This window comes from Prionailurus viverrinus, chromosome B4, assembly GCF_022837055.1.
Source record: "Prionailurus viverrinus isolate Anna chromosome B4, UM_Priviv_1.0, whole genome shotgun sequence".
In the NCBI taxonomy this organism is placed as follows: domain Eukaryota; kingdom Metazoa; phylum Chordata; class Mammalia; order Carnivora; family Felidae; genus Prionailurus; species Prionailurus viverrinus.
In genome coordinates this window covers 92490865-92512010 of record NC_062567.1, presented here as the reverse complement: position 1 = coordinate 92512010, position 21146 = coordinate 92490865, and the positions used below count along the sequence as shown (strand labels likewise).

At 39.4% G+C, this 21146-nt stretch overlaps 1 protein-coding gene across 3 annotated transcripts in view; it reads left to right on the top strand.

The window, feature by feature from the left end:
- The window catches only part of PTPRR (protein tyrosine phosphatase receptor type R), a 245859-nt gene that overhangs the window by 146862 nt on the left and 77851 nt on the right, over positions 1-21146 (top strand). For all 3 annotated transcript variants that reach the window (XM_047868277.1, XM_047868278.1, XM_047868279.1), the window contains one exon: positions 2706-2968. In XM_047868277.1, the coding sequence (XP_047724233.1) occupies positions 2706-2968 (263 nt within the window). The remainder of the gene's footprint in view (positions 1-2705; positions 2969-21146) is intronic.

The following is a 21146-nucleotide window of genomic DNA, read 5'->3' as shown; positions in this document are numbered from 1 at the left end:
ACTTGTATATTGTATAAATGGAAGTTGGTACCTCATAATCCCCTTCACCTATTTCCCTCATTACCCTACCCCCTTCCCTCTGGCAACCACCAGTTTGTTCTCTGTATCTATGAGTCTGCTTCTGTTTGTTTCTTTGCTCATTGGTTTTGTTTTTTAGATTCCACATATAATTGACATTATATAGCATTTGTCTTTCTTTGATTTATCTCACTTAGTATAATGCACTCTAAGTCCATCCATGTTATTACAAATGGCAAGATGTTACTCTTTTTATGGCTGCATAATATTTCATTGTGTATATATGCCATCTTCTTTATCCATTCATCAATGGATGGACATTGAGGTCACTTCCATATCATGGCTATTGTTACTACATAATGCTGCAGTAAACATAGGTATGTATATATCTTTTTGAATTAGTGTTTTAATTTTCCTCAAATAAATACCCACAAGTGCTACCAATGTATTTTGAGAACATTAGACAAATATTTTCTAAAATTTTCCTGAAATACATTCTCAAAGGTATTTATCTTCTCCATTATTTCAGATTATTTCTTTCTCAATTTATTTTGCAATTTAATTTTTCTGTTTATTAATTCTTTAACAAATATATATGTATATGTATATATATTTTTTCCAGTAGATTTCAAATATAGATATAACTAGAATTTAAAAGAACTTTGAAAGAAAGACTTAGTCTTAGGACTAGTTAGAGTGAATGTGATTGAAAAGTGCCAAGAAAGCCCTCTCCCTTAAAATATCACTCGTTCAGCTAATGGATTTCAGACATTAAACAAGGGAGTCCAGTTGGCCCAAAGCTTTTTGAAATGCAGACATTGTCAGTGCTGTAATTACAGACAATGGGTTAAGTCACCCCTTTATGTGCATTAATTTATCAAGTCACTTCCTGAGAACATACTTGAAGAAATACAAGGGCATCTAGTTTCTTCTTTAAGTTTATTTATTTTGAGAGAGAGAGAGAGAGAGAGAGAGAGAGAGAGCAGAGGAGGGGCAGAGAGAGGGAGAGAGAGAATCCCAAGCAGGCTCTGCACTGTCAGTGCAGAGCCCAACACATGGTTCAAACTCAATGAACCATGAGATCATTACCTGAGCTGAAACCAAAAGCTGGCCACTTAACCAACTGAGCCACCAACTAGGCACCCCAAGGGCATATAGTTTCTGTGGTAATTGGAGTAGAGGAGTCAGCATTAAGAGAAAAAAAAACCAAATCATTATGTTGTATGCCTTAAACTATATAATATGTCCATTACATCTTAATAAAACCAGAAAAGATAAAATAATCTTTTTAAAAAAAGTTGAAATAGGGGTACCTGAGTGGCTCAGTCAGTTGAGTGTCTGACTCTTGACTTTGGCTCAGGTCATGATCTCATGGTTCATGAGTTCAAGCCCTGCATTGGGCTCTGAGCTTACAGCTTGGAGCCTGCTTGGGATTCTGTCTCTCTTGCTCTCTGCCCTCCCCCGACTAGAGCTTTCTCTCTCTCAAAATAAATAAATAAACATTAAAAAAAATTCTCTCCCTCTGTCCCTGTCCCTCGCTTGCATACTCTTTCCCTCTCTAGAAAATAAAAGTCAATCATAAATTAAAAAGGAAAAAAATAAATAAAAATAGAAAAGAAAAACTGATTAAAAGAGAAGCCTGAGGATGAGAAACAAACTCTACTCCCTCACAATTCAGTCCATGGAGGGTTCGAGCAAAGTCAGCCCAATTCCTTCAAAAATTTAAAAATGACAATCCTACCATTTCTGAAGTGAATTAGCCATTCCAGAAAAGGCTCTGAGAATGGAGGAAAGTAATATGTTTGCTTTTTCCTACATGCATTCAAGATTAAAAAGGAGAGGGGTGCCTGGGTGGCTCAGTCGGTTAAGCTCCCGACTTCAGCTCAAGTCATGATCTCGTGGTTCATGAGTTCGAGCCCTGCGTCAGGCTTTGTGCTGACAACTCAGAGCCTGGAGCCTGCTTCAGATTCTGTGTGTCTCTCTCTCTATTCCTCTTCCCACTTGCACTCTGTCTCTCTCTCTCTCTCTCTCTCTCTCTCTCTCTCTCAAAAATAATTAAACATTAAATTTTTTTTTAATTAAAAGGGGAAAGAGGTAAGAAATGAAATTCTGGTTATCCAAATTTTTCTTTGATAAGTGCCCTACATTTAAATTTTTCAAGAAGTTACAAGATATTCAAGTTAATACATGGCTAGTGTGGATATTTACCAACATAAGAAATTAAGATTTATAACATAACCATGTTTTCATTAATATTTTACAAGATTTTATTCTCCCATGTTGTACTGGATGAAGATCTCTGTTTCTGTAAATGTCATCAGCCCATACATATTTCATGGCTCTTCCTTTCATCAGCCTTCCATTCCAGCCATTTTGAGTAAAGATTTGCATGTGATCAAACTGACATCTGGCACTGTCATAAAATTAGCCTAATTTTCTTTTGAATATATATTTGAAGAATAGATCCATTAACACATTTGTTTAACAACTAGAAATACCAACTATATCCTTTTGGGGAAAAAAATCTCAATATAATAAAATTGAGAGACCATTCTGGAAGGCTTTGCTTAGTTGTATTATCATTGAACCTTCATTTTAGTTTGTCTTCTGGGTCGGGTTGGAAGAGATTATATTTTGTTGTTTAGTGTGCAAAATATGACAGCAAGACTTTGTATCTCCTTCTATAGATTCTTTACAGATTAAAAGAAAAGTTTCAGTTTTCCTTGCGACAAGATAAAGAGAAAAATCAGGAGATCCACCTATCACCCATTGCATTACAGCCAGCACAGTCTGAGGCAAAGACAGTCAACAGCATGGTCCAGCCCGAGCAAGCCCCAAAGGTGCTGAATGTGGTTGTGGACCCTCAAGGCCGATACACTCCTGAGATCAAAGCTACCACCGCTGTCTGCCCTTCTCCTTTCAAAATGAAGCCCATAGGACTTCAGGAGAGGTAAGAGCTTTTCTGTATCCCCCTACAGGTTACTTTTTTTTAAAAGATTATTCACCAATTAAAAATGATAGAACCAGAGATGATTGGCATATTGGATTTAAAATCGTTTACTGCCATCTTTCTATGTTACAAAGAATCTAGCTATGTTACAAAAAAATTTTCGTTACATCAGATTCCATTTAACCTGTGGAGACCCAAGCCAAGGTCATCTTCAAGTACAGAACAGCTTCTATAATCAAATGTACTGAGTACATTTTAAGGGCTGATGATGTAACATAACACTATCTCCTTTAATTGTCATTGAAACTCTGGTAGATAGAAGGACTAGGAATAAACTTAAGGTATTTCCTACCAAAGCCCACGTTGTTTGATGTAAAGTGGGAAGAATCATTGTCACAAATCAATTTTTTTAAAGTTTATTTATTTTAAGAGAGTGTGAGCAGGGGAAGGGGCAGAGAAAAAGGGAGGCAGAGATAGAGAATTCCAAGCAGACTCCACACTGTCAGCACAGAGCCCGATGCACAGCTTAAACTCACAAACTGTAAGATCATGACCTGAGCCAAAATCAAGAGTTGGACACTCAACCAACTGAGCCACCCAGGCACCCCACAAATCAATTTTTTATGAAGTTGTCCCTCTGCTTCTTCTGAGCAAACAGTAAATCTCAAAATCCATGACATTTTTTTTAGTTGCCTTACCTGCCTTTGTGATGTACTTATACTGACACATTCTCACTCAAAACAAAGCCAATATATGAAAACCATGATATGCAAAGTACATAAAACCTAATTCTTTACTTCCCCCAAAATATCAAGTAAAGCTTTTCCAAGGTATTTCTTTCTTTTTAATTTTTTTTTTACATTTATTCATTTTTGAGAGACAGAGGCAAAGTACAGTGGGATAGGGGCAGAGAGCGAGATGGACACAGAATCTGAAGCAGGCACCGAGCTATCAGCACAGAGCCCGACATGGGGCTCGAACTCACAAACCGTGAGATCATGACCTGAGCAGAAGTAGGACGCTCAACCGACTGAGCCACCCAGGTGCCCCCCCCCCGACCCCGCATGGTATTTCTTAAAGTAAGAAGCTTCCTATCTATACTTAAAATATGAATGGGGTACTTGGGTGGTTCAGTCGGCTAAGCATACGACTCTTGATTTTGGCTGAGGTCATGATCCCAGGGTTGTGGCATCAAGCCCCCCATTGGGCTCTGTGGTAAGTGTAGAGCCTACTTAGGATTCTCTCTCTCTTTCTCTCTCTTTCTCTCTCTCCCTCTGCCCCTCTCCCCCATTCACTCCCTTTCTATTTTCCTTTCTCTCAAAAAAAAAATATATATATATATGATTGATGTTATATACAACACTGCATGTGAGGGTAGTGGGGGAACTGAGAGGCTCTCAAGGTACACCCCCCTGGTTCATTTTCCTCTTATTTTCCTATATCTTCATTTTCTGTCACTGTCCATTTTGTTGTCTTAGGTTTTCAGATCACATCTCTAAATATATTTCCCATCACACACACACACACACACACACACACACACACACATACACACACACACACATACTCACACATGCCACATCCCTTCAGAAAATATAAAAACTTCAGAAGACCAAAGTGGTCATTCAAATTTTTTGAAATATTGTCCAAAAAAATGAATGAAGTAAAAAGAAAGGGATTTGTTGCAGTGATCTCTAAAGTCCTGTAAAGGGAGAACACTTTGACTCCATAACAGAAGAAAAACAGAGAGCAATCAAGTCTTCCTTCCTTCCTCATCACCCCCAAATACTGGTTGGTTTCCTGATGGATCCATGTGGATCTCCAGGTACTATTTTCTTAGTTGGGTACCACAACACTGCTGTCTGGGCTGTAGACAAGATGGAACTTTCTCCTGGAGACTAACCAGGAGTCCGGAGAACTGGATTCCAGACCCAGCTCTGCCCTTTCCTGGATTGAGTGGCTTCAAATGCATCATTCACCTATCTGGGCCTTACTTTCTTCATCTGTAATATGAAGGGGTTAAACTTGACTTCTTTGCTTCCTTCAGGCTCTTTTGCTTTTGTCACTCAAATGAGTTTTATACATTGATTTGCTTCCAAATGAAACCTCAAAGCAAGTATCTGAGGTGATGTACCACAAGCGGGGTGGCAGAAGAGATTTGCTCCGATGAAAGCAATAAGGTGGTCATTTTCTACAGATGATTTAAAGATGATAATAAAACTACCTAAAAGTCAGACTAACTTTTACTATCATCATGCACTGCCAATTCTAAGCAAGGCCAGTGGTGAAATCCTCTAGGAAGTACCTATTGCCAGAATCCTACCTTTTGTCAGCCACTGCTGGGCATGTTTGAATTTCAAGCAGCATAAGGTTAACTACTCCTTTATTCATTTAAATGAAGCGAACGTTTGAGAACGGAGAGTACAGGGATGGTGTCTTATTCATCTTCATGGTCCACGTGGGGACTCTAGCAGAGTAAGTGTGTAATCAGTGTCAGATTCCCTGCCACCTGGTCTACAAACTTCCCCGCCTCCCCACCCATCACCTCCCACTTCCTTCCCACCTCAGAGGAGGAGAAAGCTCTTCTGTCCACACGGACTCCTCCGGTCAGTCGCTCCCACTCCTGACAGCTCGCTCCATCAATTTTCCTTCTCTGTTTTCAACTGTGCCCTCTTTGCTAACGTGGTGACTTTAGCATAGATTCTCTTGTATCAAAGAAACTTCTTTAACCCATTTCCTTCTCTGGTTCTTGTCTCTCCTTCCTTTCTCAGAGGAGTGTCTTATTAATAGAGTAGAGTGTATTCGTTGCCTCATTGGTCATTTTCAAACTTTAATCCTTGCTATTTGCACACTTGCCAAATTTATCAATGGCCTAAACACCAAATATAAAGCACATATTTCATTTCTTTTCCCATCTAGTACCAATGTCTACTTCATTTCTAAAATCTTCTCCTTCTTTGGCCTCCAAGACACTATCCTTCTGGCTCTCTGGTGGCCACCGTTAGGTTCCCACCTAGATTCCTTTCTTCCCTTAGCTTCCAAGTTCCATCAGAGAGGCTGATTTGAGCTGGAGGCACTGCTTTAGGAGCTATCTGGGTGTCAGGTAGCAACAGAAAAGGTGGTTGTGGTTGGATTACTTAGGGAGGTGGGTCCAAGGTAAGAAGAGGGAGTGGGGAGTAGGAAGGGCATCTGGAGAGGGAAATTCAAGTGTCACTTCCTCCAGAAGCCATTCCTTCCTTCTCCTTTTTCCTCTAGCCCACTTCACCAATATTACTCATTCAGTTTCATCTCCTCTGCCCCCTTCTACTTTAGCTCCACAACCCTGTGTGCATACAGTATTTTATAGCATTTCTCAAGTGTACGTAAAACTAATCTATCTTATCCCATTGACTAAGCTTCTTAAGGACACATATATGGTTTACATGTCTCTTACATGTAGAACATAATTCCTAAAAAGCAAAAGCTCCTGGAAATAAATGCTTGCATGAATGAATGAATGATCAATGTTATAATGAATAATTCTCAGGTGAGCTTTCAGATGTAGGGAAACACTGCTTTTCCCATCACCCCTTCTTCCTCTATTCTCACCCCATTTTTTCTGCCATAATTCCCTGCTAAGATGGTATAGTGATATTTCAAGAGTGGTAAAATATGACAGGTGTATAGTGTTCCATGCAATCAAGAAACATTTCTGAGAGTTTTAAAAGCCTTAAAACTTAATTTATGCTTATGTGTTCTAATGGTGTCTTTAAAATAGACTTGTGTTTTATATCCCTCCATCTTCTGATCCTGAAGTCAAATAATAATGCCTTGTTTATTGTATGGAAATCTGGCTTCATTAAAATCTCCATGAGACCATAGAGGCTGAACTATGAGTCACTTGTCCCCAAAATATTTTGGGTCATGCTATATAAATCTCTCATCTCTGATGGAGAGTATCTATTCCTGTGACATTATTAATAATAAAGTATAATTTAAAAAATAAAATAAATAAATAAAAGAAACTATAGAGACCGAATGTGAATGCTTTACCTAAACACAAAGAATATATCCCCAAAATTATGAAGATAAATTTTCCAACTAGTCACCATTATCATATTGATTCTTGCTCCTCGGATTTTCTCATTATTGATTTCTCTTTTTGAGATCTGGGCCCAGATCTCATTAGTTCTTATTTGAATTACTGTGTCCTGTGATCATGAGAATGACACCAGGAGGAGCATGTATTACATATTTCATTTATTTCATCTCCTCTGCCTGATCTAATCCTCTTCTCTCCTCCTTCGATTCATGCCATACACTCTTCAGATTTATTTTGCTGTAACAGTGCTTGCATTGTAACAGTACTGCTGTGTAAAAATCCTCAAAAGCTCCCTTGTGCCTATAGCCTGAGGCCCAGACCAGCTTGCTGGACCTTAGAGGTCCTATACTATCGGACCCTGATCCTTCTCTCCAAATATGTTTGCTGCTACTCCCAAAATACACCTTCCGTTCCATCCAGTCTTCTCCAGTGCGCTGTAGTCCTGTCTAAATTTGCATCTGTGTTCACCTGGTCCCTCTTCTCTCTCCTCCTGTCTATCTCTAGTCTCTAAATCCCAGCCAAAACTTAACCTCCTACCGTTGGCTGTGACACTTATCCATCCCCACAGGGATTCTTAACACCTCTGAATTCTCACATGCACCGCTCCTCTAGCAGTGATTTTCCTTAAAGAATAATTATTCAGAAAGGGACTAACACTGGTTTTCAAGTAGTTTGTCCTGTCCCGTCACCAGCTTGGAAGACCCTTCAGGACAGGTATAGGCTCAAATGCTCTTGTGTCTACCGTGGTTCCTGCGACCCTGGTACATTGTAAACACAGAAAAATATTATGGACTTTCTTAATTAATGTGCCTTTGCATCTAGAGATCTCATATATTTCCAAGGAAACTTCCACAAGAACAAATAGCCTAATGATAAACTCCAGGGCTAAGTCTCTGTGCTAATATTGCTTCTGACATTCACTAAATAAGTGAGTCAACAAGATAATTAAGTCCTATGTTGTGTCGTTTCTGCAATGTACAAAATAGGCATGATAATATCTGTTCTGCTTTTTTTCAAAGGACACGATAAAATTAACAATCAAGAGGTGCCTGGGTGGCTCAGTTGGTTGAGCGTTCGGATCTTGATTTCAGCTCGAGTAGGGCCTCATGGTTCATGGGATCAAGCCCCATGTCAGGCTCTGTGCCAACAGCCAGGAGCCTACTTGGGATTTTCTCTCACCCTCTCTCTGCCCCAACCCTGCTCGCATGCTTGTGTGTGCTCTCTCTCTCAAAATAAGTGAATACACGTTTTAAAAAAAATTAACAATCAATATAAAATGGCATTTTGCCTTTAAGGAGGAAAAGGAAATCTAGCATTCTTTCTTTCTTTTTTTTTTTTTCCTGTGGTCCCATTCCATGAGCCTGTTTTAGCTCAGTTTGAACTCAGGAAAGTCGAAACTTTTTTTTTTTTAACTGAATTGATAGGGTTGAGCCTGCCATTTGACATCATAAATATTTTTTATTTTATGTTTTCATAAATACCTTTTAAAATGTCAATTGACTTATAGTTTTTCTCATCCTACTGATAAATATATGTTTATAAATTTTACTGTTTAATGTAATCTAATAACTATCAGTAATATTAAACCCGCTGTCATCTAACAGATGAGTTCATTTCCCATGGTGACTCTATGAGTTGAAGAGGTGCATTCAGAGGTCTGCCCCACACCTATTGCATACAAAACTGGGAACTTGTTTGCTCACCTGTGATGAGGAGAATAGCACGTGCCTTGCACAGCTCTGGTGATAGTTAAGCTGGACAACAAGGTCACATGCTGACACAGCATGAGGCCAGAGCCGGCTCCTGTTCCCTCTTCTCTTGTCCTATCCCGGTCCTCCTCAAATTCCCTGCTTGTCACTCTCAAGAGAACTGTATACGAACCAGCTTCCAAATTTCCAGTAACCAAAAGATCACACTCAGACCCTAGAATGATACATTTCCTTCACTTGGGAAAGCAGAGAACTCGAAAATACAAATTCCTACAAATTTCTTCTTTATGCTACTGTATGACTAACAGCCAGTTTTATGGAAAGGAAATTAACAGGCAGACGGGTAGATTCCCACTATTTCTTAATTTGATTTTCCATTAGAAATAAAAGTGGGCAAGAATAGTTAAGGAACAGTCCATAAAGGGTGTCTCGTTTAACAGGGCACCCTCACTCCTCCCGACTTTTTTTCCTCAGTGGGCTGATAGGAATGTGGCATTAACGGAGGTTTCCTATCACACCTGAGGCCTCCACTAGCCCCTGAGGTTGGCCATAATGAATGAACGTTCTCTAACGTTTCTTTAATTCTACCATGATATGGTTTCTTTAGGTGTCCATAAATGTGCAGATGATGATGTAACACCTAGCTATGTCACTTTAAAGGTTTTTTAGGGGTGCCTGGATGGCTCAGTCGGTTAAGCACTTGGCTTTGGCTCTGGTCATGATCTCGTGAGTTCAAGCCCCGCATTGGGGCTCCTGGAGCCTGCTTCGGATTCTGTGTCTCCCTTTCCCTCTGCCCTTCCCCTGCTCACACTCTGTCTCTCTCTCAAAAATAAAGAAACGTTAAAAAAATTTTAAACAAGTTTAAAAAAAACAAGGTTTTTTAGGCTGAGCCCGGGAGATTTCTATCAAAGTTAAAAATGCCTGCAGCAGTAGAAGCGATGGAAACATGGGCCTGGCCAAGAAAATGTTGAGTATTTTACATCTAAACTAAAAGTTGCATTTACTATAATTTTCTCTAGGCAAGGTGGAATGTTCTGACTTCTGTCCCCTGCTCTCCCTAGTGAAAAAACATTTCAGTGCTCAAAAATTTTTACTTAGAAGATACCTAATTGCTCCTCAACTAATCTCCCTTTGGGAAATACAAGAAAAGGATAGAATAGACACAACTGAATGTCAAGGTACAACATTTACAAAGACAAAACTACTCTGGAAATTAAAATCTGTATTCATGAAATAGACCCATCATTTTCTGTCTAGTGAAACTAAGACCTAGAATTCTCCTTTAGGTCTTAAGTGAGAAAAGCATAGCCTGAGACAAGGAATCTTGTCCAAGTGACTTACTGAGACAATGCTCTCAGGAGAAGCCTAAAGGAGAGTAGGGGAAGCAGAACAGAGGAGAAGCCAAGCAAAGAGGTGGTTTCAGCTGACATCTGATCTCAGCCTGTTCAGGCAGGGAGCCCTGGAGCATGAGTGGCACCTCACGAACAGTTGTTCTACCTCAGGGTGGGCATCTGTACCCCCCATATCAGTCAGCCGTTGACTTCAGGCCATCCTGGGGATGGTGGAGGCATAACTTTGTAGGTGCCTCTGGCCTAGGCCACTCCCATCAGCCAAGGATGATTCTCCAGAGAAGTGGCAGCTGTGGGCCATTCACAGCCAAAACTCCCAGCAGTGGGGGAAGGATAGGGAGGGGCGTCAGCCTGGTAAAGGTGATCTGGGTGGAGCGCCCGCAACATGACTACACTGGCCAAAGGTGGTGACACTAGTTACAGCAGAGCTAGGTTTATACTCCAGACTTCCTTGATCTTGCCTGTGGTACACATACCAGGAAGCCTCCTTCAAATAAGCACCAGTCATTCTGATGGAACCTATGACCCAGCACCACCCAGCGCTGTCTATCAACCACAACTCATGTCTTCCAGTCTGACAATATGGGAATCATAACATAATACATAACAAACAACCATCTAGAAATTAATCCTAATTTAACCCCAGGTAATGTCATTCAAAACAATTCAATAAGATTTATTGACACTTTACATGCATTATTTCATTTAATCCTCACAAGGGACTTATTAGCCTCTCCTTATGGTGAGGAGCTGACTGCTCAGAGAGATTAGGTTATGACACAAATAACATAATAGTAAGTTCACTGGGGTTGTGAGAGTGACAAATAGAATGTGAACTGAAGCAATCTGGCTCCAGATGCTAAACTTGTTTAAGTACCCCTAACAAGTACTACCTTGGAGTGTCAGGGAAGCACATTTCTATATTCTATGGAAAATAAGTAAAAAATAGGTTACAAATCAATGTATATACTAAGTAGGTATATTATGGAGTGTCTTGCTGTTATTCCTCTTAGCAAATTTCATGCTTGGCTTTCAAATGTTTTTCAGATTCTAAACAAGTAAATTTCAATTTTATGAGGTAGATTCAAAACACTCAAAGTGGAGGGTGCCAGTCTGACTGCCAGTCTGTCTCAGCCTTTCCTCTATTTGGTTGTTCCCATTCTAGAGGCCCGGTGGTAATCCAACATAAATTTGCATATAACCACTATGCTCTACCTCCTTCTAGCTGATACAGTTGATATAATCTTAGGCTTCCCTTGGTTTTGATTATCACATCCTTATAAATTACTTTTATGGGGATATCCAGAGTTGGGGAGGCCTTGGAAATAGGCACAAACCCTTTGTTTACAGTTAACATCAAGCTGTTTTCCTCTTTATTTGTAGGATAGACATGAGTGCATTTTTATGGAGATGTGTTGGTATTCTGCAGGGTTAGAAAAACAGAGCTGTAAAGTGTTCCTTATTTAAAAAAAAAACCCCACTAAGATTAAGAAAATGGAGGCCAAAGTTTTGAAATCTGCCTAAAAATCAATGGCAAGTCATGAGACAAAAGGTAATAGTGGTTAATGAAAGAAAGAAATGACAGGGGATACAACCCAGGGACAGAAGAACAAAAGCCAAGACATATTTTGAAGGAATTAAAAATAGGGGAAAATTGGCCACCACTTGTTGGCAAGCACAGACCTAGCTTTTCTCAAAGCATACTGAGATGTTTGAGACTTTGTGGCTGAGTGAGTCCCAGGAGTGTAGACCCAGAAGCGGGTGTGATGGCGGTCACTATAATAGCTCCTTTCCTCTCCCCACCTTCCCTTCCCCGGGTGGCCCCTGGAGGAATAATAGGAGTAAGGGCCATTGGGTCCTCCTCTCTGTGTCTTCCATCAGACCACCCATCACAAGGGCTCCTAGGTCCTGAGATTCAAGCAGAAAGAGTTTCTCAGCATGCCATCCTGACCCATCTTTCAACACCCATTAACTTGCAATCTGATCCTGGACCCTGGCTTCCAGCTTTACTTGGTGGTCTCCATTTCTACTCCCACGATGGGGGTCAAAGCCCAATTCTTTTCTGGGAACTCTTAGAACCATTCTGTAGATATGATCTATTTTTGGAGAAAATTATGCCTACTTCCCCTAACTGCATAATGCTGGCATTTCTATAGAGCTCTCCTGTTGTCTTGACCCTAAAGAAGAGGTTGTTGTGGTATAATGTTTTCAGGTTCACTGATTCCTCTCTACCCGTGGTCTATCAAATTAGAGTTTTGATATAGAAAGTACTAAAGGCAGGGCTTTTTCAAGAGATTTCAAGTCTTTGCTAGGGGACCATGTTCCAGATCTAGATGTACAGGTTGAAAGAATTAGGTGAAGTGGCCTTTTTTTGTGGAAGCATTTTAATCAGGGCAGGCACAGATGATTCCCAGAGTACGTTTTGCTTCCTATTTTGAGAAAGACCAGCTCTGAATATTTGTACTGTGTCAGGAGATTTTACCTTGCAGGCAAATGGTTGCCTTTGGAGTTCTTTGAAATATGTAACAGCTCAGGGATCCACTTCATCATTTTCTGGAGTGCTCAAACATTGTTTTCCTATGAAGTGAGTTTCCACTGTGTTCTCATCGGATTTTCCCAGCTATTAATACATGACTTCTATAGCAAAACAGTAAAAAAAAATCACAGATCGCCCACAGCAGGTGACTCTAGCAAAATTATTTTTCAAGTGATGGATTTGTTGTTGTTGTCTTACCTGCATGTATATTACAAACGTTAAAATAACATTTGCATTCAGTAATGCTTCCTTATTATCTCGATGTAATTTAAACATGGTGGGAGTGCTCCATTCTTGGATACGTTCTGAAACCAGCCTAGATGAAGCCTATGTGATCATAGTATGTGCAAATAGTGCCCTCTAGTGGAGAACTGCATGTTGAAGCCATTCTTAACTAGTCTCAACTAGGGAAAGGAAGCTCGTTCTTGTTTTTGTTTAAAAAAAAAAAAAAAAAAATCCATGACTGTAATGTCCTCTCTGGCAGGTAAAACATAATCTTTTTTGACAGGTAGTTTAGAAAAATGTCCCAGTGTAGTGATGAAAGAGCTGTAACTTAAGAAATAACAAATTGGTGTGAACACTTTGAAATATGATGTGCTTTCTACCAATGCTTGGCATCCAATCATTTTCATTTCTCATTCAATCCACAAGTTATTTTAAAGACAATGGGTCAAATTAAATTATTATTGCCTAATATGTATTATAAGATATAAATCCTCTTACTCAGGAGCCAATTTTTATTCTAAATCAGAGGTTTGAATATGAGCCTCAAAAATGCTTTCTTTTTCCAGGCACCCCCAGCCTGCCTGCCCCAATCCTCATTACCCTCCTTTTCTCTCTTGATTCTGATTTCCCCGCATGGTGGTGTCTATAAAACAATGCCTGACATACTACATATTCCATGGATATTTGTTAAATTTCAGTATGAAAAAAAAAAAAAGAACAAGTCCTTAAAATTAGGTTAATTTTATGGAAAGAAATACTTCAAAGACGAAGCCAAACAGATGATCCCCATCATCTCCCTCTTGGCCTACAGATGTCAGTCTCTGGTGCTGGCAGGTTGCCCGGTCTCGTTAACCACCACGAGGGGAGAGTCTGAGCCGATGTCCTTCATGTCCTTGATATCACACTGCACCGCCAGGCTGTAAGGGGAGCTTATAAAAACCCTTATTCCCCTGCTCTGAATATGGTTTCCTCAATGATTAGTTTTATTCTTTTTATGTTTTATTTGCCACTGCATTTTGACTTCTACGTTAGTATTTTGTTACTGAATCCTTACTCAAAAGAATATTCGCTCCTGAGAGAATCCTTAGTCTACCTGAGGATTCTGAGAAACAAATTGGAATTTTAACTCCACTTTAATCAATAATGATCGAAGGAATGATTAAGTGCTAAAGGGCTCACTGCAATGAATACATAAAAAGAATGGAAAAGACCTGCTGTAGCCGAAAAGAATATATCTCAAATGTGGATCCTTAGCCATGTTAAGTCTCCAGTGGTTGCTCAACACTGCTCAATAATCTGTTGCTTTTTCAGTCAGCTCTTTCTCATTGCCCCAGGCAGTTTTTCCAAATCTGTACTGTGCTCCTTGAATTTCCCTTCCCCCATCCATCCCTAGAAGAAACACAGACATCTGGAAATAAACTACCTCTACATCTCCTCTCCTCCCCTGATTCCACAAATACCTCCTCCCTCCCTCCTTCTCCCTTTCTCTCTCTCCCTCTCCTACCATATATACAAGTCAAATCGCCTAAGAACTCATTTATCTATGCTTCCTTACTTCCTAGTTCCACACGTATAATAGGGGCTCTTAAATTTTGACTGAATAATACAAAATTAGGTTTATTCACCAGAGTTAGCCTTGCTCAACTATTTCAGCTCTGAAATGTCCATTTAGTTCTCGAAAGTCCCGGGACATGGAAAACTTCTCAACTGCCAGTTCATTCCTGGGTGCTTAATTTCTCCACCCACTTTATGTGACCAATGAGTTTTAAAGTCTATGACCTCTGCTCAGTTCAATGTATAAGTCTTATTAAATTAAAGAGATTCTATCCTGAACCTGTTATTACAGCACAGTTATGCATCAAGACATGAAAAATCAAGCAGTTGAATGATCTTGTATATATATAATAATGGTTTAGAAATCTAAACAGAGATCTCAAATAACAAGATTGCAGATTTTTCCAGATAAGTCTAGACTTCATCTCTGAACATCCTGTAGAGCTTTGCATGAGGTGACTATCCTTATTCTTGTCTTTACTTTTCTAACTGCATTTTAAAATTTCAGTCTTCTTTTTAAATACTCATGAAACTTGTACAGAGGGAAAATCCTTCCATACGATTTCTTGATACAAGTAATCTTTATAATCTTGACCATAGCAATGATAGCTCGATTTTCCATCACTGTTTTGTAAAAGAGAGTATTTATTTCACTTTTTAAACCAGCTTTTACGTTGTATTGTTTCAACTCTAAAAGTGTTTTATTGTCGCTCCATCCTCATAGTTCATGGAGTGCTAAATGCATCGAAGGCAGTAATTAATAGAAAAAAATGATAGAAGCAACTTCTATTCTGGCCAAAAAGCATATGAGGGAAAGGCTTCAGTATTAAAGCAGTTTAGAGTAGAGTGAATGTACTTCTAGTTCAATGGGTGAGAATCAAAGAATGTAAGCAATAAAGCATTATGCATGTGCCAGGTTTGGGGGGTAAGATCTCATGTATTTTGTTATTTGGACAGATTGAGTCTAAGAGCTTGGTTGATAGATATTTTGGAAGCATATACACAGAGATATTATTGTAATAATAATACAAAGAGATATCACTGGAATAATTAACCCCTATTAAATGTGAAATCCTTGAGAGCAATGAGGGACGTGCTCAGCAAATCCATTATTTAAGGAGTGGTCACCCAAAGATTCCTGATTTCTAATTTAAATATATCCTACTAGATATGACCTGTAGGGGGTGCACTGAAACAACAGTATGCATTCAAAGTGAAAATCTCTGCGGTCTCTGTGTGTGATAGAAATTCTTAAGCTTGGCTTTACAGCCTCTACAGTGAACCAGTAAACTCTAGGGTGGGGAGAGTATCTCATGAAATCTTTACTATGGTGTCAATAAGAGTCTCCCTAAAGTAGGTTTAATTGTCAGTCAGTACTTTCATCCCCCTAAGGGTGAGAGCATAAAATGTCAAGATCCTAAAAATATTAATAACAAGTAAAATAATAAAACGTGGCTTGGGGTGCCTGGGTGGCTCAGATGGTTAAAAGACCAGCTCCTGACTTCAGTTCAGATCATCATCTCTCGTTTCTTGAGATCCAGTCCTGCCTTGGGTTCTGTGCTGACAGTGCTGAGCCTGCTTGGGAGTCTCTCTCTCCCTTTCTCTGCCCCATCCCCCCTTAGGGCATGCTCTCCTTCTCTCTCTCAATAAATAAATAAACTTTAAAATAATAACTTTTTTAAAACATGGCTTAAAAGTGGTTATTTGACCCCACACTTTTTTTTTAATCGTCATTATTCTTCCAGATACTAAACTGTGTAATTCAGTAAACTAAATCGTAGACTCCTTGGGATGTGGCTATCTTAACACCTTTAGTATCCTTATTGCCTACTGAGGTGTCTGGAGCACATCAGACCTTAATAAGTACTTTATCCCTTCCCTCATTCTCACTCAGTATTGGTGGCAGTGGTCACGATGGGCATGGTGATAGTCTGGAAATAGATGGTGGTAAAATTAGAACTAGAGTTTTCTTCAGTAGTCAAACTGCAGCATTTTAGAGTTGAGAGGAAGCTTAGAGCAGTGGCTCCTACTAGAAGCTCCCAAACCTAATTTCATTTCATACTCCCCCAGGGAAACTTGGTAACATTTCTCAGTATTCTTCTAGCTAGAAACATTTCTGGATAGAAAAATTTTTCCCATATAGATAGAATTTCTAGATAGAAAATATTCTAGAATCAAACTCAAAAATTTAGCCTTAATAGCCCTAAGGAAGAGTTGAGGAGATAGATATAGGTATATAGATATAGATCTATACAAATGGTAGATATATATTGATATATACATATATATTTTAAATGTTGCATATATTTGAATGCATGCATATAATCAAACATATATTTAACTGCCTGTGTATGTTCAAATATACTTAAATTACTATATTTTATATTTCTATATGTAAATTACTCGCATTTGAGAACCACAATCTTCGTGGTCCTGGCCCAAGTCCCAGGGCTGTTCCCGTAACTGTGCAGCTAGTGACACAGCCTGTGGTGTGAAAGCAGTGGTCACACCCCTTACTGGAAGTGGAGCCCCGAAACTGAAACAACTTGTCCATTGCAGAGCTGGAAACTTTTCCAATGATTGTCTAAAATCCATTTCACTTTTGACCCCAACAGCTAGTCCAACAGCTCTTAACACGAGGTCCCTGAAGATGGATTTATTACCCAAATTATTAGGATCACAAGATGTGGACACTGGAAGACCGTGTTCTTAGTGTTTTACTAATGAAGGAACTGAGACAAAGTCAACCAGCTTGCTTACAGAGAACTGTAAATCCTGTGGGAACCATCTGTCAGCACTGAGTTATTCAGCCATAGAATTGTAGTTGGATTGGTCACTAGCTGTAGATTACCCCACGTTTTGATCTAAATCAGTGATTTTCAGCTGTGTCCCTGCAACGCCTTGGGTGAGAGCTGGGCTGGTGCGGCCTGCCCTTCTGACTCTTCATGAGCAGAGCTCTGCATACACTTGTGCTGCTTATTGGCTTTGCAGGAAAGGTTTTCTTTTCTTTCTTAACCAAGAGCCCCCAATTTTGGAAAGAATTTTAAGACCACACTTGTTTCCTCTAGTAGGCTTGCTCAGGATAAACTGCATCAGAATCAGTGACCTAAAGAGACATACAGGTCGCGTTATGTTCTGGTACATGTGTCTCTCTCATGCTTCAGCAGTTTTGTGCAGATCACATCCATTGCCCTGTTTGGAAGCATTTTTATTTTTTAAGAGAGAGAGAGCGGGAGAGAGGGAGACAAGGGCAGAGGGAGAGAGAGAAAGAGAGAGAGAGTCATAAGTAGTCTCCATGCTCACTGCAAAGCCCAATGGGAGGACTCGATCCCACGACCCTGGGATCCTGACCTGAGCTGAAATCAAGAGCCGATCACTCAACTGGCTGGGCAGCACCCAGGTGCCCCAGAAACATTTTTCATGAGACTCTTCTGGTGCAGTTCCTCTGTACTGGTGAAGTAAAGTAGCTAGACCACCTATCATTCCCTTCAGTGTATCTGAGACATCTTTAGGGTTTCCTTGGGCTTTTTATAACAAATATCAATCCAAAAAGAATTCCTAAAGAAGCCATTGCTTAATCTCAGATACACTTTTCATTGGCCATTTGCAACACCTGATCACAGACAAAAGTGTCTGATAACTTCTCTTAGAAATTCTTTTATAAATTTTTCTTGTATAATTCTTTACAAATTAACTGTGATCTTTACCTATAAAAGTGTCTGATAACTTCTCTTAGAAATTCTTTTATAAATTTTTCTTGTATAATTCTTTACAAATTAACTGTGATCTTTACCTATCATTTATCCTTAGAAGTTAATTATTTTGGTTTTTATCCTTATAACACATTCTAAAGGTTGTATTTTACTTCGCTCTTATAATAAAAGTCTTCAATCATCTTTTCCTGAGAGTAATACAGTTTTTTAACATTTCCAGAGAAAGCAGTGATTGTTCAGCAAAAACTTCTGTTCAGGAGGACCTTTGAATGAATAAGTGTCTGCGTGTTTTAATTTTCTTAAATCAGGACTAGGAACCAGAATTCAGTTTCATCCAGTGAGGATCCTGCCATGACAGTCTGCAGTATAGTTGAAGAAGAAATCTTAAAATTATAAGATTTTAAGATGTTTTAAAGATTTCTTCTTCAGCTATGCTACAGTCTGATAGCCATATATGATCAAATATACAGCAATCAATGTGTGATATCTTTAGTACTACATAGGAATTTTAGCATTTATATTCTTTCCATCAAATGGTCATCCCACTCTCCTTCATTTCCTCTCCATCCTCTTCACTATATATATCAAAATCTTGAATAGAATGGGGGAAATGGAAATAAGTCAGAAGAAACCCTATTTTTAAAATGCAGATTATCCCATGATGATAATAATAATAACAGTTAACATTTACTGAGCACTTACTATATTATAGGCCCTGTTCCAAATGCTTTGCGTGTATAACTCAAATACTCCAAACAATCCTACTGTTATTATCCCTGTTTTACAAAAGAGGAAACCATGACCGCCAAAGGTTATGTCCCTCACTCAATGTCACCTAACTGGCCATGGGAGCCAGGGAAGGAATATAAGGTGGTCTGGCTCCAGACCCCAAGCTGTCAACCACTCTACATACATTTCTACCCAAACCTGAAACCTGATTTTTCCCTTAAAATGCCTTGCTTACAGTAGGTACATGATAGATATTTGTTGCACTAAACTGGATTTTTTGATGAAATTTCCTTGAATTAAGTTGACTAACATATTAATTAAGCAGATAAAAATATTAAGCAGATAAAAAAAGAGGAGGAGGAAGAGGCAGAGGAGGGGGAGGAGGAGAAAGAATCAATCTTTACTGAGTTTCGGCTTCAGGCTCCTGGACAATCTCCCACAAAGTTATATTGAAAATGTCACATCATCATGACCTTTCTGTGATGGGAGTCTACATAAGAAGCAATGTTATTTGACTATGATTGTCCTGTGTAGGTCTAGACAGGCACTAGAAAGACTCTCTCTTGCCAAAGAAAGACAAACTTATTGGAATTGCCTTTAACAAGGGCTATGCCAGTGATCTAAGTAAGCATGAACCCACTCATACTATAACTTGACAGATAGTTTAGAAATAAAGTCATCATTTGGCTCATCTGTCTTATAAAATCAGATACTTAACCCTTTGACATTTAAAGTTTTAGGACAGGGGTACCTGGGTGGCTCAGTCGGTTAAGTGCCCAACTTCAGCTCAGGTCATGATCTCATGGTTTGTGAGTTCAAGCCCCACGTGGGACTCTGTGCTGGCAGCTCAGAGCCTGGAGCCTGCTTCGGATTCTGTGTCTCCCTCTCTCTCTGCCCCTCCCCCACTCACACTCTGTCTCCGTCCCTCTCAAAAATACATTTTTTTTTTAATTTTTAATAAAAATAAAATAAATAAATAAAGTTTCAGGACAGTTGGCAAGAGAAATAGTAAAGAGGTTAATGGTTGCTTTGTCATTCTAAAAACAATTACCTTACCTGGATGCTTTTCTATTCTTTCCCTTCCATTTTCCCTGTCCTGTTAAAACCATTTGTTCCGCAAGGACAGTTGTCAGTGTATATAAACTCACCTTAGCTGACTGTGGGTGTATTTTTTTCCCAGTGTTCAATCCCCAAATCAATAACTGGGGGATCTGACTTTTCTCCCCACATCCTTAATTCTTTAGTGATGGAGCATAAGAACATAGTACATTGAAAATAAAAGCCTTAGATTTCCTGACTAAAATAAAGCTGCCTTTCCGAGTTTGGTGGATAATTTTACTCCATTGTGCTTTATTTATTCTTAGTAGAACTCATGGGCATTGTTTTCAGGGTAATGTCAGGGTAATTGTTCAAAACTGAGCTATGGGCCAACCCAAGGGCATTCTCCTGGGAATAGCTTGGCTAAAATGTACAAAAGATCTCTCCTCTTATCAAAAATATTTCTTCTTAAACATAAAGATAAATGAGGAAAGGTTTGACACGAGATAAAAATAATAATGAAATAAGCCAGTGACTAAATGCCTTATGTGATCTTGGTGCATAGTTAGATGGTACATAAATCATGTCTCCTGGCCCTATGCCTTCGTGGTCATTTTATAATAGGATGATACAGAAGATGCCTGCTGAGCACTGAAAAGGGTGTCCTCCTTTCTCTTAAGGAAATGTTGGCCATGAGGCTATACCAAATATTGGTAAATATGAGACCTCAATGTTTCTCCAGCCCTTATAAATTTTTGTCAATTGTTTAAAAATGTTTATTTATTTATTTTGAGAGAGAGAGAGAGAGAGAGAGAGAGAGCGCACACGCACATGTGCTAGCGAGGGAGGGCCAGAGAGAGAATCCCAAGCAGGTTTTGCACTGTCAGTGCAGAGCCCGACATTGGCTCGATTCCACAAACCATGAGATCATGACCTGAGCCAAAATCAAGACTCAGACACTTCACCCACTGAACCACCCAGGCGCCCCATACATTTTTGTCATTTTTTTAAGGAACTATACAAATAATACCTTCTTATTGCAGACATTTTGAAAGCATAGTGAAGCCAAAACAAAAACAGAGAAATGATTTCACAGTCAGCCCGACCGCCAGAGACAACCCGCGTTAAGTTCTGCGAAGGCTTACCTATCCACACACTCACACCCTCACGCGCCACGCCCCTAGTAATTGCTGATGACAGTGACAGCACTGACACCAATCACTGCAGGAACAAGCCCCAGCCAC